The sequence below is a fragment of the Myotis daubentonii genome, chromosome 1 (assembly GCF_963259705.1).
Source record: "Myotis daubentonii chromosome 1, mMyoDau2.1, whole genome shotgun sequence".
Lineage (NCBI taxonomy): Eukaryota > Metazoa > Chordata > Mammalia > Chiroptera > Vespertilionidae > Myotis > Myotis daubentonii.
In genome coordinates, this window is record NC_081840.1 from 188,796,150 (window position 1) to 188,815,710 (window position 19,561).

A 19,561-nucleotide genomic window follows, 5' to 3' on the forward strand; every position below is an offset into this window, starting at 1 on the left:
GAAATATATAAAAACCAGAAGTTCAGATGCATCTTACAAAATGCATGAATGGTGTGTTCTGTCCCCATTTGGGTAAAGAACAGAAACATAGAATTGATATGAGGAGAACCAAGATGGCGGCATGGGTTAGCGCCGGAGTTTGCTGCTTTGAACAACTACTTCAAAAGTGAAACTAAAACACGGAACGGACATCACCCAGAACCACAGGAACGCTGGCTGAGTGGAAGTCCTACGGCTAGGAGGAAAGAGAAACGCATACGGACACTCAGAGGAGGCGCAGTGCTGAAGTCAAATTCTGAGGTGCGGAGTGTGCGGAGCGGGCTGGCGGCGGAGGGCGCGGTTGGCGTTTTCGGTCGGGAGGGAGTCGCAGACTCTGAGCTCCAGATCCGGGCGAGTCTTTAGGGACCCAGACTCAAACGGGAGAGGCGGGACTGTCTGGCTTCGGTCAGAGCGAGTGCGGCTTTCTCTCTGAGCTTTGCTGCGGGTGCTGGGACTCAGAGAGGCAGAGCCCCTGGGGACAGGACTGAGAGCCGCCATGACTGCTCTCTCTGGCCCACCCTGTTGATCCTGTGCGACCCGCCCTGCCCACGCCCTGCACAGAGGCATTTGCCGGATAGCCTCAGGCAAAGGCTAGATTAGCACCTCCCTAGAGGACAGAAGTTCTCTCACTGCTGACACAGCTGATTCTCATAGCCACTTGGCCTGGAGGTCAAACCCTCCCTGGAATTTGCTACAACAATCAAGATTTATCTATAAGACTTCGAACAAAGACCACTAGGGGGTGCACCAAGGAAGCATAACAAAATGCGGAGACAAAGAAATAGGACAAAATTGTCAATGGAAGAAATAGAGTTCAGAACCACACTTTTAAGGTCTCTCAAGAACTGTTTAGAAGCTGTCGATAAACTTAATGAGATCTACACGAAAACTAATAAGACCCTCGATCTTATATTGGGGAACCAACTAGAAATTAAGCACACACGGACTGAAATAACGAATATTATACAGACGCCCGACAGCAGACCAGAGGAGCGCAAGAATCAAGTCAATGATTTGAAATGCGAGGAAGCAAAAAACATCCAACCGGAAAAGCAAAATGAAAAAAGAATCCAAAAATGCGAGGATAGTGTAAGGAGCCTCTGGGACAGCTTCAAGCGTACCAACATCAGAATTATAGGGGTGCCAGAAGATGAGAGAGAGCAAGATATTGAAAACCTATTTGAAGAAATAATGACAGAAAACTTCCCCCACCTGGTGAAAGAAATGGACTTACAGGTCCAAGAAGCGCGGAGAACCCCAAACAAAAGGAATCCAAAGAGGACCACACCAAGACACATCATCATTAAAATGCCAAGAGCAAAAGATAAAGAGAGAATCTTAAAAACAGCAAGAGAAAGAAACTCAGTTACCTACAAGGGAATACCCATACGACTGTCAGCTGATTTCTCAACAGAAACTTTACAGGCCAGAAGGGAGTGGCAAGAAATATTCAAAGTGATGAATACCAAGAACCTACAACCAAGATTACTTTATCCAGCAAAGCTATCATTCAGAATTGAAGGTCAGATAAAGAGCTTCACAGATAAGGAAAAGCTAAAGGAGTTCATCACCACCAAACCAGGATTATATGAAATGCTGAAAGGTATCCTTTAAGAAGAGGAAGAGGAAGAAAAAGGTAAAGATACAAATTATGAACAACAAATATGCATCTATCAACAAGTGAATCTAAGAATCAAGTGAATAAATAATCTGATGAAAAGAATGAACTGTTGATTATAATAGAATCAGGGACATAGAAAGGGAATGGACTGACTATTCTTGGGGGGGAAAGGGGTGTGGGAGATGTGGGAAGAGACTGGACAAAAATCGTGCACCTATGGATGAGGACAGTGGGTGGGGAGTGAGGGCGGAGGGTGGGGCGGGAACTGGGAGGAGGGGAGTTATGGGGGGGGAAAAAAGGGAACAAATGTAATAATCTGAACAATAAAGATTTAATTAAAAAAAAAAAAAAGAACAGAAACATAATGGTCTTGGAATCATAGCCCAAAGTTTACTTGGATGTAGGGTCCTTAGTGAGGAAAGCCATGCTGTTAGATAATTAAAAACCTCTTTCCTTGTACGCCAATGTTTATGGCAATTTTATTCATAATCGCTGAAAATTGGAAACATGTCCACAACTAGGGAAGAGTTAAACTGTGGTATAACCATGCAATGGAATAGTAGTAGGCAACAGAAAAGAACTATGGAGACAAGCAACATGCATCAGTATAAAATCATTCTGCTAATTTAAAGTGTAACACACAAGGCTACACACACTATGATTCCCGCTCTATCACAGTCTGGAAAAGGCAAAACCTGCAAGGACTGAGATCTGTGCTTGCCAAAGGGCACAGGGTGATGGAGATGCTCTCAATCCTGATCCTGGTGGTAGCAGAATGACATTATGTTTGCCAGGCCTCACGGAAGGCTACACCTCAAAGGGGTCATTTAACGTATGTCAATTGCACCGAAAGAACTGACAACCCCCCCCCCCCCCCCACCAAAAAAAAAACTTTCCCTTTGTGGGGTCCCAACAGAGAGGATGAAACCGGCCCAAAGCGCTGCCAGATGCCCGGGAGGCCGCCGCCGCCGCCGCCGCCGGGGCAGGGAGGGGACTGGGAGGGCAGAGAGCAGGAGGGCAGGGAGGGGCAGTTCCAAACCGCAGCCCCACAGCCAGCCTGGGAGCAAGGTCCTCACTGAGGAGCAGCAGAGATGCCGCAAACGCGCGCTTCGCCGCCGCCGTGACCCTCCCTTCTATGGACCCAACATTGCGCGGGGTTCCTTACCGATGTTCCCTTCGATGGAAATTTTCTTGATGCGGGTTCCCTCCGAGCTGGTCGCGGGAGAGGGGCAGCTCCTCTTGGGTGGGGTGGCCATGCCTCGATAGGGGGCGGCCGAGCGCGTCAGGCAGGTGGCTGGGAAGTGGACACAGGTGCTCGCGCCTCCGCCGCCCTGCAGGCTGGACTCCGGATCGTCACAGGCTCTCCCGCCGGCGGGTCTCCGATTTGATTTTGGCGCGCGGAGGCGGCCGCCCGCCCAGAGGGGAGGCCACGCCTCTCCCCGCCGCAGCTCCGAAGGTAGGCTCGGACCCCTCCGCGTTCGCCCGCCCGCCCACCCAGGCCGAGGCCGCTGGGCGCAACCTGCAAGCAGAATCCCGCGAGAGCACAGGGCGGGGCCGCGCGCGCGCTGACGCAGGCGCGCCGCTTCCGGGGATGCCGCGGGGGAGCGGGGAGTGAGTGCTTCCGGAGGGGAGGGAACCACTGGCAAAGACCTGGGAGCGCGGAAGTTGCAGGGCGCCCAAGGGCGGAGGGTGTTGCCTGCTGTCGTCACCTGGGCTGGGCTCGGGGACCTCGCCTCTGCAGTGGGGCTGGTGGAGATAAAGTGTCCCAACAGAATTGGTTGGACTTGAACCTTTGAACTTGTGGAGCTGAAGCAATGTGTAATAGAAAATTCAGACACTGGCCTGTGTTCTCAGCCTGGAGGACAAGCATCAGGCTAAGTTCTGCTGGGCAACCCAGCCAGGCAGTTTACAGCTCTTTTCATGAATTAACTAGCAGTCCAGTGCTGAAGATCCCACAATTAGCCCCATTTATCAGTGAGAAAACAGGCACTGAGAGGCTGTTGTTCAAAGTCAGCAAGTGGAACTGGGTTGGAAATTTAGAGCAGAGCAGGCTGTATTAACAAACTTTGTAACTTCTTCACCAATGCACTAACCCAACCCCAAATCATTTGCCTTGTCAAGTCTTCACAAATTTATTGTTTATTTGTCTAAAAGATTAAAAAGCTCCCAACTTTGCCCACTTTGAGTTTCATATTTTTATGGGGCTGCTGTACAAACGAAATAAAATTAGTTTTTCTCCTATTAATCTGTCTTATGTCAATTTACTTATTAGACCAGCTAAAGAACCAAGAAGGGAATAAGGAAAACATTTTTCACCTCTACAATGCTATGTAGAAGTTAACACATTGGGTCTGTTTCCGTTCAACATGACTAGAACTTATTTAACTTTGCATGCCCTTATACGTGGCACATAGTTAACAAATAAACGTTGAATTTTTTAATTCAACACAGAGTGCTTATGTGCAATTGTAGTACTCTGCTAGAACACTCAGCTAGCTGGAGGCAAATACAGAGTAAAAAATGCTCAGAGGAACTCATTTTTTGATTATGGTAAAAAAAACAAAAACTAAAAAAAAAAGTAGTAAACTAGACACTACTGTCTAGAAGTTATTGAGTTCAAATTACCTACAGAAACCAATGGCCCTGTTATTCTTTTTTACTTTGCAACTATCATCACATTTAAAATGCATCTAAAGGTGGAGTTCAGAAGGTGGGTAAACAGTGAATCATTCTCAGAAATAAAGGGCAGAAATCAAAATGTGATCTCACGGGGAACTCTAGAATAAAAACAGCAAAAATTATTCTTTGTAATTTCCCTATATTATTTTGTTACTAGAGGCCCAGTGCACAAATTTGTGCATGGGAGGGTTCTGGCCAGCCCACCCTGATGGGGGCCCACCCAGCCAGGCCCTCGGGGGGGAAGGGTCACAGGTGGTTGGTGGCTGGCCCTGCCCCTGATCTGGGTGTTGGGGGCTGACTGGGGGCCAGGTCGGCAGGGGGGATTGGGGGGTGCAATTGGGGCTTGGATCAGGCTGGTTGGCTGCCACAGAGCATGTCATAGCCCCCGGTCCCCGGTCGTTTTGGTTGTTCTGCCTTTCCGGTCACCGGGCTTTTAAATATATAGACTAGAGGCCCGGTGCACAAAAATTTGTGCACTCGTGGGGAGGGGGGGAGTCCCTCAGCCCAGCCTGTGCTCTCTCACAGTATGGGACCCCTCGGGGGATGTCCACCTGCTGGCTTAGGCCCACTCCCCGGGGGAATGGGCCTAAGCTGGCAGTCAGACATCCCTCTGGCAGCCCAGGAGCCCTCCGGGGATGTCCACTTGCCAGCGCGGAGCAGGCCTAAGCTGCAGTTGGATATCCTTAGCGCTCCTGAGGAAGCGGGAGAGGCTCCCACCACCACTGCTGTGCTGGCAGCCATCAGCCTGGCTTGTGGCTGAGCAGAGCTCCCCTTGTAGGAGCGCACTGACCATGAGGAGGAAGCTCCTGCATTAGGCGTCTGCCCCCTGGTGGTCAATGTGTGTCATAGTGACCAGTCATTCCCAGTTGTTCTGCTGTTAGGGTCAGTTTGCATATTACCCTTTTATTATATAGGATAGAGGCCTGGTGCATGGGTGGAGGCCAGTTGGTTTGCCCTGAAGAGTGTCCCGGATCAGGGTGGGGGTCCCGCTTGGGTGCCTGGCCAGCCTGAGTGAGGGGCTGATGGCTGTTTGCAGGCTGGCCAAGCCCGCCAGCGGGGACCCCTCACCCCATGGGGGTGTGGCCAGCCTGGGTGAGGGGCTGAGGGCTGTTTTCAGACTGGCCACAGCCCCTTCAGGGTGGGAGGGTGTCCCTGTTGGGGTGCCTGTCCAGCCTGGGTGAGGGGCTGATGGCTGTTTGCAGGCTGGCCACGCTCAAGCTCCCAGCCTCTCCTTTTTTTCTTTTTTTGACCAGCTGGAAGCAGGTATCTGGGATTTATTTATCTTCTATAATTGAAACTTTGTAGCCTTGAGCGGAGCCCACAGCCGGCCAGGGCAGGCGGGAAGCTTGGCTTCCTCCATCGTCAGGGGCAACCCAAGCCTCCTGCTCACTCCAGCTCTGTGGCCTCCGCTAACTTAGTTGGGTTAATTTGCATACTCGCTCCTGATTGGCTGGTGGGTGTGGCTTGTGGGTGTGGCAGAGTGGCTGAGTGACAGTGATGATTAATTGGCATCTTTCTGTTTTATTAGTGTAGATCAGTGGTTCTCAACCTTCCTAATGCCGAGACCCTTTAATACAGTTCCTCATGTTGTGGTGACCCCCAACCATAAAATTTTCGTTGCTACTTCATAACTATAATTTTGCTACTGTTATGAATCATAATGTAAATATCTGATATGCAGGATATATTTAGGTGACCCCTGTGAAAGGTTCGTTCGACCCCCAGGTTGAGAACTGCTGGTGTAGATGCTATTATTTTATATGCATTACTTTTGTTTATCCCATAGTGATTAGCAGCAGGATCCTTGAAATGAAAAAGGCCTGGATGCTTGTCATCAAGGATGGCAAAGAAGCTAGGAAAGCTACTAGGTGTTTTATTCCACACCTAAGCTTGGGAAAAAAATCATGAAATGATAAGGGTACTGGCAGCTACTGAGAAAGGAGTAAGGCAGGGTGAATCTCTGAGACCTTCAAACAGGAGGAAAGTGGAACTGAAGTCCACATAGATCCGTTAAAGATGTTTGGGGTTGAGGAGTAAGAATCCCCAAGTGTGGTTTCCACACACATAAAACACACATACACACACAAAAGAAGTGTAACCGTTTAAGCACGGAAAAATTAAAGACTGCTTTCAAATCCAACTTTGCCAGCTTCTGGCTGTGAGAATTTGAGCTCCTTCAAGCTTAAGAGTGTACCTTGAAAATACAAAGTGAATGGGGGAAACAGAGAACCTAGCTCTCTTGGCACCAAGTTCAGCATAATTTTCCATTTTCCTACATAATTTGTGGGTAACACGGAAGAGACCAGAGCACACTTTTAAAAGTGTCTTCCTGATTTTTTGTCCACAACCCCTTATCTGAAAGCAATGTAGCCAGATCTGTTTCAGAATTCACAAACTTTTGGACTTTAGAAAAGAAATAGTCATATACTATACACATTATGTCACCTGCCCTAACCCTCTGGCATAAGTATTAAATACACTAATATTTGGCAGTGACACTAAGATAGGTTGAGTTTGCACTGAATCAATAAAATACTCTTGTTTTCGGAGCTTTTCAGATTTTAGAATTGCAGATAAGACACAGGATTGGCCCTAGCTGGTTTGGCTGGGTGGATAGAGCGTCAGCCTGCGGACTGAAGGGTCCAGGGTTCGATTCCAGTCAAGGGCACATGCCCAGGTTCTGGGCTCAATCCCCAATAGGAGACAGCCAATCAACGATTCTCTCTCATCATTGATGTTTCTCTCTCTCTCCCTCTCCCTTCCTCTCTGAAATCAATAAAAATAAATATATTTTTTAAAAAGACAGGAGATTGGAGCATCCAGCCAGTCATGAGCATGCTACTACCTTAACACTTTCTTGCCAGAAATTTTACTAGTCCTTCAATTTGGGAATTCCTTTTCCTGTGGAAATGTTGGTGAATGAGATAGGGTCTTGACTGATGACATACAAGTTTAACAAAGAAAACTCTAAACCAGGGGTGGGCAACCCTTGGCACACGTGCCAAACATGGCACACCAGTAACTTTTGCTGGCACGTGAAATCCTCACTTATAATCTTCCATTTACAATATTTTTCTTAATATTGACTTTTATTTTTCAGATAAATTCAGTGTAGGTGCATCTTAGATAAATAAATAATTTTACATAACAAGTTATCTTAAAGACCATAGACATGGATTGATGAGAGAGGGGAAGAACAATTTCTATACCTCTGCCTTAACTCTCCCTGCCTTCCTAGATCCGACCAGTGTTTTGGTTTCATCCACATACGCTTGTGAATCTTTGTTCTCAGTGATGAATTTTGTTAAGTCTCATAATAGGAGTAGCCTGACGGATGAAAGTAGTAGCTCGTGCATCTCTCTGAAGGTCACGAAATATAAACCTGATGTAAAATCACTGTCATCAGTGAGGCAGCAGCAAGAGTCCCACTGATAATATCAAACGGAGTCATAAAGTTTTCTGTCGGACTATCAGTGTACATGTATACATTAAAAAATAAATGTATTTTTCATCAACATATACTGTGTTTTTGTCGCTCGAATGAATTTTATTATTTCTTCAAGGTTCTTCACATACATACACCTTAAGAGATATCAAGTAGGTGTAACATGTTCTCAAAAAATTAGGGTTGGCACGCAGAAGAATTTTGAGTCAGAGATTTTGCTGGTTTTGGCACGCACTCACAAAAAGGTTGCCCACCCGATCTAAACGAACTCAAAAAATGAAAATAAAGGTGAAAAAAAAATAATGGGCCCTGAACATTGGTAAGTAGTGGTTACACATTTGTGTATACCAACCCAACTTTTGTAAAATAATGTCTATCAACTTAATGAGCTTGGTTATAAACTTCTCCTGCAACCTTCCCTCTTTACTGACTAGAAAACAGAAGGATGTAGAAGCCATCATAAAAGTAAAGGTGGAGAGTCAGGGTGCTTCCAGCACATCTTAAGTGCGATGTCAAAATAACACACCAGCAGGGTGTAGGAGCCAGCCATCAGCTCTATACAGCTCCTCAGGAAAGGAAGCTATATTTTGCAACATGCTTGTAAAGTTAATCTTTAGGTAATCAAAAAAAATGTGACACTGTATTCATTATGCAGTTTAAAACAAGAAAGTGTAAAACATTAAACATGGTTAAGCCTTAAAGGAATAATTATTTAGAACATTTGTGCTACCAAAATGCATTATTCCAGACAATATTATTTAACAATTAAATATTTAAATTTACAAGAGAGACAAATGAACCTATCAAAGTGTAGTTAATTTTTATAAGTATTTCTTTATACACAGAAGTTTTGTACAAACTGTATGTGCAGAATAACAAGATGTTTTTATTAAAACCTGGAGAAAAAAACAAAACAAAAAAACCTGGAGACAGTCCACATCAGCGTGGACTAACATTTCTACTTCCAGGCTTTTGTTCAAATACCAATTAGTGACATTGGGCATCTGTGGCTATTACCATCAAAATATTTTCAACCTGACAGTCCAAACACAATGCCTCTAAATACCTCTAAAATAATGATACTCGGAAAATACTCTAAAATACACATTTCCTTTCGGAACTTAGAAATCAGGATAAAATGAAGGTTCTCTAATACTGTTCATTTTTTTAAAAAAAAAAAAACACACATAGATTTTAGAGAAGGAGAGAGACACCCAACCAGGGATCGAACCTGCAATCTTCCAGTATACTGGATGATGCTCCAACTGAGCCACACAGGTCAGGGCATAGTGTTAATTCTTTAATGGTCTATAATAAAGACAAAATTTGATGAAATCTTAGCTTGATGGGAAGGTAAAAAATAAATATTTTGCTAACTGTTCTCATGGTAAGAGTTCAGTAGTCCCACCTTATCCACAGGGGATATGTTGCAAAGCCCTCAGTCGATGCCTGAAACCTCAAATTATATCTAACCTTATATATACCATGATTTTTCCTATTCATACATACACTTTACGGCTTCTCTTTGACATTCCAGAACTGCATCACTACTCTTGCGCTTTGGGGCCATTATTAAGCAAAGCAAGGATTACTTGAACACAAGCACCACATACCTCCACAGTTGATTTGATAACTGACAAAGCTAATAAGCAACTCATGGGCTGGAAACACATACAGAATGGATATGCTGGACAAGGATGATTCACATCCTGGGCAAGACCAGGTAGGATGAAGCAGGATGGCACAAGATTTCATCATTCTACTCAAAATGGTTGCAATTTAAAACTTGTGAATCATTTCTTTCTGAAATTTTCCATTTAATATTTTCAGACTGCAGTTGACCATGGGTAACCCAAGATAAGAGGGGACTACTTTTTTTAAAAAGCAAACAAAAGTGTTGGTTTCAAGGTCAATGAATATTTGGGTTTTAACACCCTAGTTAGTGACTTATAAAATTTCTGAGCTTTAGTTTCCTAATTTGTAAGACTAAGATACTAATTTCCAGGGTTGTTGTAAACATTATAAAAAATAACGCCTAACAAATTTTAAATGTTAACATACTCCAAATACCTTCAATACTTCTGTAGGAATGTGTTCAGTGTAAGCATATCGATAGCAAAAATAAACATTAACACAAACTCAGGATTCATGGCCAAACATAACTATTTATTTATTTTTGTAATAAACATTCAGTATCTTCCTTTAAAAAAACCTAGCATTTAAATATTTCTTCCCATCCCATCACATACAAATCTGTAAATACATTATTTACATCTCTCAACTAAAACATATTACAGATTTTCTGACATTCAGTATCCTTTTAAAATAAAAATGACAAAGCAGTTAAACTTTGACCAATAACTACAATTTGAGTAATCTTGGCACAGTTTACAACATAGCGTCGATGTTACATTTCATATTTTAGATCATTTTCCCCTCCCAGCTTCTTTAATAGAGAAACTGTCTGTCTCCAGTAGAGCTGAATCCCTGTCTTTACACATCCTCTGAAATATTTGTACAATGTGAATGCTGACCCTATGTTTCCATTAGATGGCACTGACAGTATTATTCTGCTTTTGTCCCCATAAATAATTTCTATTCAGACTTTAACTATCTCATGTACACTGTATTCTCTCTCAACCTAGATTTCATGACACTGTTTCTAGATAATTTTAAGTAATAATGTATAAGAAAAGTTCAACTAGAACAAAAGTGTCCTCCCACATTAGTACCCTTAGCACCCTAGTTATGCATGTACAAAAATAACAAATACAATTTAGTTGCTTTAAAAAACTATTTCCCCTAAAAATAGTTATCTCAGCAGAACAATTTAAGGAGAAAAGTATTCTTAAAATGAAAATGTAATCTATTTTAAAACCTACATAATATTAAGTATTTCAGAAACAAAGTAAAAAGGAAAAGATGTGCAAACCAGTAAGAAACACCCACACATAAAAATAGTATGTGAGAAATTAAATATTAACAAAAATATTTAATTTTATCACTAATGATCTCAGCTTCAGTGACATTTAAAGAAAGCTGTCAGCCAAAAAAAGAATGCCTATGTAAGTGCATTTTTCAACACTTCAGCTGAAGCCTACATGTTGACAGCAAGTACCTCAGAAGCACTAACAATGAGGACTTGCACAATCCACTGTTTGTTTTCCAAGTGGTGCGTTTTGGGGGGATAGGAGATATGGAAAGTCAATGGCAGTAAAGGAAGTAATTTACCTCCAAGGAGAAGGGGATGTGAGCTGGAAAAGGCCAGTGATTCCACTATCTGTCTTGGAGAACTGTAATCCAAAGTTATCTATGTGTAGTATTATATGTAGAAAAAGAAATTCACAATAGCAAAAGTGAGAATACTCAATCTGTACTATCTTTTGTCACAATTCTGTATCAATTTAGCTACAAGTAGCAGACATGGAGCACAGTTTTATACCTTCAAAATGAATTCTTCCATATGATTAGCTCATTAGGAAAACCCTAAATATTCAAACTGTCTGCAGTCAGAATTGTTATTATATCTTAAAATTAAACTTTTTCATTCAATCTTGAGAGTTTTCTCTCTAAACATTTATCTCATATACCATTAAACTGGCAGCTGAACAACAGTAATTCCTATGGTGAATCTTCTTAACATTATGACAAAAGTCTAATATTGAAATTACTTTAGGAATGATCCTTAAAAAGTAGATGTAGAATAGCATTTCTAAGAATTGACATACTCTTTAATATCCCAGATAAGTTTCTAAATAAGTAACATTTTCTCTTGGTATGCAGACTCATTTTCAAATTAGAAATAGACTTCTGGCCCCATATCTTTTAAAAAGACATTCATAATTTTAAATTTATAAATGACATATGAAATGGTTATGTAATTTTAAATATTTTATCTGTAATATGTAGGCTTAAAAGTCAGCCTAGTTAATATATAAAACTTATTCCAATTTCTTAGTAAAATGATCTCTAGTCTTTAAATTCAAATTGTTCATCTGAGTGAAAATGGTTTTTTAAAAAAGGGATGGAGGTAAAGGCTACTGTTTCCCTTAGGCTACTTCTATCTTAAATATTGGATCCATGTTTTTCTTACTATCCCTTAAATCAAAACTATTTTACAGTAGTCAAGATTGAATTCAAGAGTTATCAGGGAAAGGAAAAAAATAGAAAACAAGATAAAGACTTTGATTTTTTTATTATTATACTTAACTATAAGACAATTAAACTAAATTAAAAAAATAAAACCTATACATCCAAATGATACTGTGTACTTCAAAGTAGTGACATCAGGAAACAATTCCTTTATTATATGATGCTACCTATGCTCAAAACACACTCTTCTGCAAATTTCAGAACCTATGGTACATTCTATTGAACTTCCTTCACGGTTTAGTTCCAAGAAAACAGCAAAGCAGAGTTGGTTTGGTGAATGAGATAGTCATAATTAAGTTGCCAAAAAGAGGTTTTGGTGCAACTAAAATGATGAAATAGATTATCTTGCATAGTTATACACTGATTCTCAAGGCTTCTTTGAAAGCATTCCAAAAACTACCTTTGCAGCATAGCTGGAATAAGTAGTGCTCCCAAAGGAACCACCCTGAAGATCTACTCTCATTTGGATGTTTAAGGAATAACGTTTATTTTAAAAGAAAGTCCTACAACTTAGCAATTGCATCTCACATATTTTACCATTTCAGTGGTTATCAAAACCTCTCTTAGAGAGGGGTAGACAAAGGTATAAAATAAATCTGTCATTTTGCTATTTTCCCATAAGCAAGGAAAATGCTAATACATAAAATGGAGTCTGGTGATTACATGTAAAATATAAATATCCACATCATCTGTATTTTCTAAATAAAAGCGATTGTAGTGCTTTATCTCTGCTGATAAAAAAGGCAGTAACTCAGTCTGTGATATGTTATCCACTAAACATGTCATCTCCTACCAAATACATTTTATGCTGATCAGTTAGAATTTACAGATAATGAAGGTAAAAAGCAATAGCAATCTAAAATCTCTCAAGTTAAGGTAAACTGACTTCCAAAGCTTCTACCAGCTAACTAACAAAATGTTTACTGTTTCAGTGCAGTTTAATACAATGGGTTTTTATGGGAAACAGAATAATCAAGTCAGCAAATGAAAGCCAGTAGCACCATCTACTGCTAACTAAAGGATTTTCACACTTTCTGTTATTCTCTCCACCACCATCATGCCATCATTTAAAGTATTTCCTAAAACTTGCTGCATATCAATATTTAACCGAAGCATTGTGAAAACAATACTATGTTAACTTACTATTTTATATTTTATGCTTTTATTAGCAGATGGGAAAACCAACTTCTGTTTTATACTTCCATATAAAGAAAAGGGGGGAAAACTTTATCTTGGTTATTTATAAATTTAAGAAAGAGATCTGGAAAGAATTCAATAGACATTTATAAACAAGTTCTGCTGCAAAGCCAAGATGTGATCCTTATTTTATAAAGGGTTCATGGAACTAACCGAATCAAAGCAATTTTTTATTAAATTAGTTATTTCTCACATGCTCTGGTGAATTTTTTCCTACTCATAGCCATGTAACACCATGTACAATGCCAGGCCTCTGGGAGAACCTCACTACTTTGTTACCATATACACACATACATAATTCCATACTTTCCAATAACTCTGTTTACAGGAATACTCAGAGGCAGGCACCTGAGATTCTGGCACAGTGACGACAAACTCTTATATACACACAATGGGAAAGCAGGTCCTACTACTAAACATTCATTGATGGGAAACATTTTTCCATTTTAACAGTATATTACTGCATAAGGCTTAAAAGAACAAGAACAATTTTTTACTATACTCTCTACATTTGGCTATTGCAACCTCTTTGTTACTAGGTTGATATGAAGACAAATGCAGTATGGAAGACTACTTGAGTAATTATGTGCTTCATTTTCCCAAATAGATAGAACTCAAAATCAGTTGATGCCGAATTTTACTTCTGAATCTACCCATAGTGGCTGCTAAAAGATCTGGATATTAAAAGAGTTGTTTTAAGGACATCAGCTAGTTCTCACTGTAATTTTTAACTAAGTATTACCAATGAATGTCCAATATATCTCTGCCAGGCTCTCCTGTTATTTCTATGGTTGGTACTTGAGAATGATGGCTATAAATGAAATGGAGAAAAAGGCAGTTCCTAGTGATCGTAATTACAATGTAATTAAACTGTATCACGGCTCTACTTGTTAAGAGCACAACCTAACTGATTTCATTTTAGATTCTTAGTATTTTTAGTCTATACAATTTCAGAGCAAGATTTCTATTCTACAAGGAAAAGGGTATATATTTCTAACTAAAAAAAAAAAAAAAAAGAGTATATATTTCAAACTGAAGGGATAGCTTTACCGGAAATGAGAAAATTAAAACAAAGTCTAAAAAGAATATATCTCAAGAATAAAAGTAAAGTGAAAATGTTAATATTTATTTTAAAAATCAATTTTCAAAACTTATGGGAATAATTCACTAAAAAGTCAAGGAAACTAAAATGTAAAAGTTAATAATCTCTGAATTAGCACTTTCATTGTTTAATATCACTGCAAAGAAAAACATTTCCTTTCACAGTGGAAAATCAGCTGTCAGAATGCTTCAAATAGAGCCTATAATAAGCAAAGAATGTACTGTATCATTTAAAATGACAGGCAAACACCAGCTCCATTCACTGAATGGAAGTGCTGGAAAGTGGTCAATGTTCCCAAATAGTCCTTTATTCCTTATTTAATATCTATACCTAAAATTAATAACTTATTTTTAACTTCTCTATGGAAGTTGATTCCTAAAAATAAGTCTCTAAGACTATGCTTACACGAAACTGATTAAAATCTTCATGCCATTCTATTCAAGGGTTTTAAGACAGGACTTTCTTGAACTTGACTCTCCACAGTTAATTCCATCTTTAACTCCCTACACAAGCTAATCCCCTATAACAGAACACACACTCCTATCAAAGCTTCTTCAAAGTAGGAGGAGATTCTGCAGACTTATGGCTCATTTGGCAATTGCTAAGAAACCTCACAGTTCAGCATCACCTCTGAAGATGGCAAACCTGTACATAAACCTGAATATTCACACCTACAGTGCAGTTAACATGTAGAAAGAAGCCAAAATGCAACAGATATTGCATTTCAACATCCTCAAGTTTCAATATCACAGTAAAGAGATGGAAAAAGACCTGCTTGTGGAACTTTAAGCATCTGTTGAACAGAATTACCATCAATATGAAAAATAATTAAGAAATACTAATTTTTTATGCTCTACATGCACACCTTTACAAATTGTGTTTCTTCGATGTAGTAAAAGCTAGAGATCATCACTTCAGGTAAACTATGGCTTTTGTTATAGATATTTTAAAACATGCATAAGTAAGTGCTCTGGGTAATAATCCTATTGTTTCAAGCCCTGTTTGGTTCTATGTGCTTTGCACCTCAGAAGTGAGCCTGCCAAGGCACTTAAAATATAAGTCTTTTGGGGACTTAAAAAAATCAGCCACAATTTACACAACGTAGAATCCCATCCATGAGCAGCCCAATCAATAAGCATTCTCTTTCAACCTACAACATTATAAAAAATTCCACAAGTAACCAAAACCAAGTTAAAAAAAAATGCCACTAAGACAAAATTTACGCCTACCAAATGTATAGAGAGTGGTTGTTGGCTTTCTATAGCAATAGAATATGGTTTCATTTATTCAGAAGAAGAAAGAACACAAATAAGGCCCCCAAACCTAAGACAAAAACAACCGAGACAAAAATAAAATACAACGAAATCCAAATACACTCCACAGAACTTCATGGGAACAATTTGCACAGTTCGCATCCCTTATCTGTCCTTTGAGGTGAGTTTCTCAATCAGTTCTTGGAGTGGTGCAAGTTCTCTTCTGTCAACCAGGTTAAATTCCTATGCACGATAAAGGCAGAAAAAATAGCAAAGACTTATTATTTACATTTCACTCCAAAGCAGCTTTCCATTAACACTTATTGAAAATTAGCTTTTAAAGTAAATAAAAGTCAAATCTCTTTTTTTAAATTTCTATTCCCTCACTGTCTTAGACAAATCACTTAACCACTTCTGATATTGTTTTACATATGTAATAATTATAAGATAAATCCTACTTCATAAAATTATTGTGGAGACTAAATGTGATACTGTAAGTTTACCACTTCAAGTAATCCTTGGCACAAAGTAAACACTCAATAACTGGGAATTGCTGCTCTTTGTTAAAAGGTATAATCCAGGCACCATTTAGATATACACCGAGTGGCCAGGTTATTATGACCACCTGACGTTTATAGGCAAATTAGCTATAATTTCGCGCTAAAGTTGCTGGAGGGCCAGACCATTATAAACAGGGAAGCAGTTTGTTTACCTCAATAGTAGAAGTGATTTTTTTCCTAAGATATGGGTAAACAATGCGATTTAACAGCCTTTGAAAATGGGATAGATATTATTATGAGTGGCCAGATTATTATGACCACCCCATCAGTACTTCGTTGGGCCACCTTTTGCCTTCAATACTGCGATGATTCTTCTTGGCATTGACTCCACGAGATGTTGAAAGATGATGTGAGGAATCTGACACCATGCCTGATGAATAGCACTGTCCAGCTCTGTGAGATTTGATGGTTGTGGAACCAGCTGCCTGATAGCTCTTTTAACTTTGTCCCACAAATGCTCAATTGGATTGAGATCTGGTGATTGTGGGGGGCACCTAAGCAAGGTAAAGTGTCCCTCATGTTCTTGAAACCACTCCTGCACAATGCGAGCATCGTGGCATGGCACACTGTCTTGTTGGAAGAAGCCATCTCCATTGGATACGCCATCAACATGATAGGATGAACTTGATCAGCAACGATACTTAGGTATGTTGTGCTATTCAGATGTTGTTCCACGCGAATTAAAGGGCCCAAATCATGCCAGGAAAACATGCCCCAAACCATAACACTGCCCCTACCAGCTTGAAAGGTTGTACTCATGCATGTGGGGTGCACGCTTTCATGCTGTTTCCGCCAAATTCTCACTCTGCCATCTGCATGATGCAACTGGAAACGTGATTCATCAGACCACATGACTTTTTTCCAGTGCTCGACTGTCCAATCCTTGTGTTGCTGTGCGAATTGGAGACGTTTTATCTTGGTAACTGCAGACAGCAAATGTGTTGGAACAGGCCTTCGGCTTCCATATCCCATGCGATGCAGTGTACAGCTAATTTGCCTACAAACGTCAGGTGGTCATAATAATCTGGCCACTCACGTTCAAAGGCTGTTAAATCGCGTTGTTTACCCATATCTTCAGAAAAAAAGTCAAATCTACTGTAGTGGTAAACAACCTGCTTCCCTATTTATAATGGTCTGGCCCTCTAGCAACTTCAGCGCGAAATTATAGCTAATTTGCCTATAAACGTCAGGTGGTCATAATAATCTGGCCACTCAGTGTAGTCAACCAAGTAGGGACCAAAATATCTAGCATCTCCGGCAAGTTTCAGACTAAAATAGTTTATGTTATAAACTAACATATCCATAAGCTATCATAAGATGTGTCATTCTGAAATAAAACTCTGAATACATTTCCCCTGAACTATATTAAATAGAAGCTGTCTATACTTCTGATCTTCTGCCATGGTGGGGCATTCTGCACTCCTAATTTCATTTATTTATTAACATCCATCACGTGCCAAGCACTGCAGTATATACAGGGGGAAAGCATTAGGAGGCATTTAACTGCAAGCCTATCACTACTAGTAAGATCTGTGGGGTCTGAACCAAGAACACAAATAGGTAGATATATATATTGCATGACTAAATAAATTTTACATTAAGCTAATATACTGTTAAATAAAACATGTTCTGTTCTTCCACCTTGACAAAATATACCTTCATAGTGACCAGGAGAGCAGATTCAAATTTAGAATTCTCAAGACTCCTCAGAATTCTGCACTGGAAAGTAGAGCCAGCCCCTGACCCTCAGCAAAACTTGCTGATCTCCCAACCACGAGCTCCATCCTGCTCTTCAAAGGGCTTCACATGCATGAGTGTGGACACCCTGTCTGCTTATACAAGCAATGCCACACACCCTCATCAAAAGCTGTCAACTGGCTATCCCTTAGGTCTAGAGCAGCGATTCTCAACCTGTGGGTCATGACCATCGGAAAACACATATAGCATACCAGATATTTACATTACGATTCATAACAGTAGCAAAATTACAGTTATGAAGTAGCAACGAAAATAATTTTATGGCTGGTGGTCACTACAACATGAGGAACTGTATTAAAGGGTCACGGCATTAGGAAGGTTGAGAACCACTGGTCTAGAGATATACGAATCAGGGATAAGACCTTTCCTCAAAAGAACAGACCCAAGGAAATGATCTATGCAAACCTTGGAAATACACTTGGGACTATCTGGACAGGAAATTCTGAGGTAGAAGTGCACACCAGAAGGAATCTGGGTAGGTATGTTGCTTGCCCTGTGGATTCCTTGCTCTGTGGGGAGAAGTACAACTGGAGAAGGGCCAGAGTAGGATTTTCTAAATTGTGAAGCCAGGGGCTTACTCCTTCAAGGGCTGATAGTGTATAATGGACCCACCTTTAAGCAGGTCACAGCGTCCTAAGATGTAAACAGATTCAGATATAGTAAATGCCATGAATCTATCCCCTACTATTTGCTAAGAGTTGGGAGATATGGTATACTTTGAGATCATACAGTAAGGTAAAAACTAACTCTTCTGGTAGAGGAATATCCTTGCCTAAACCACTAAAACCTGAACTTTGGCAATCATGTCTTTCTAAACCAAAGCACAGATGCAAACTTTAGGATAACATGTTCTTTGTTTCTTTGGGTATCTGTAGATGGAATACCAGGTAATTGCTCAGAGCAACCGTTCAGGTATGTTACTGTCTCCTAAGATGTGTTTTGGTAAAACTGAGACACAAAATGTGTGCCTTCAGTGTGAAGAGTGTGTATAGAGGGGAAAACAGACATATTTTTCTTTAGTGGAGATGGATCACAGGGAAGGCATTTTAAGTCTATATACCCAAAGATACACAAAAACAATACCGATCCAAGCCTTAGACTTCTCCTGCCTACCATAAACCCCTCTCAATTTCCACCAAAGAAAGGCTGGTCAGCTTATCTTTTCCATCTATTTTTCACTCCTGGCTGTTAGTTCTCCAACTGTGATAGCAGGGTGAGACTATCTTCACTCCTCTTAATCTCATCTCTAAGGCCAGTTCTCTGAGAACTAAAAAGAGAAGGAAAAGGGGTCAACAAAGGAGTCAGATCAAAGACTAATGGACCTCTTTGGAATAGTAACACAGATTTCTCCCTTTGGACATAATGGACAGTACCTAACTTAAAAATTATTCAGAATACTTAAAAATAAAAAAGGAAAAAAGGTGTGATATTCAAAGCTCATTTATAGGACAGAGGATGCTAAAAAAGTTCCAAAGTAGACTGGATTTGAGGGTTAAGAGGAGTAGGAGGAATGCTAAAAAGTTCAAGAGATCAAGTTCATCAATAGATCTGCCAAATTAGCCAGGTTCCTTACATGGCCCCTCCAGATTAGGCCATTAACTGAAGCAAATCCAAGGAAGAATTCTCAGAGCCATTTTATTTAGACTTGCATGACTTGCATGTGGCTGCGTAGAGATAAATGGAATTCAGAAACAAAAGGCCAGTTCTTATCATCATGGCAAGTATAGAAGAGGAAGACTAGAGAAATAGGGCAAA

The 19,561-nt window shown here is 40.3% G+C and overlaps 2 protein-coding genes across 4 annotated transcripts in view; both read right to left on the reverse strand.

Moving 5' to 3' along the window:
• DCK (deoxycytidine kinase) overlaps positions 1-3,204 on the reverse strand; it is a 29,484-nt gene extending 26,280 nt beyond the window's left edge. For both annotated transcript variants that reach the window (XM_059669163.1, XM_059669171.1), the window contains exon 1: positions 2,826-3,204. In XM_059669163.1, coding sequence (XP_059525146.1) covers positions 2,826-2,916 — 91 coding nt within the window. In that variant the 5' untranslated portion in view covers positions 2,917-3,204. The remainder of the gene's footprint in view (positions 1-2,825) is intronic.
• Positions 3,205-9,929: 6,725 nt separating this feature from the next.
• Positions 9,930-19,561, reverse strand: part of MOB1B (MOB kinase activator 1B) — a 55,947-nt gene continuing 46,315 nt past the window's right edge. The window contains exon 6 of one of the 2 annotated variants that reach the window (XM_059669182.1): positions 9,930-15,731. In XM_059669182.1, coding sequence (XP_059525165.1) covers positions 15,654-15,731 — 78 coding nt within the window. In that variant the 3' untranslated portion in view covers positions 9,930-15,653. Of the gene's footprint in view, positions 15,732-19,037; positions 19,074-19,561 lie in introns of those variants that run through there. The other variant, XM_059669192.1, reaches the window with a different exon arrangement.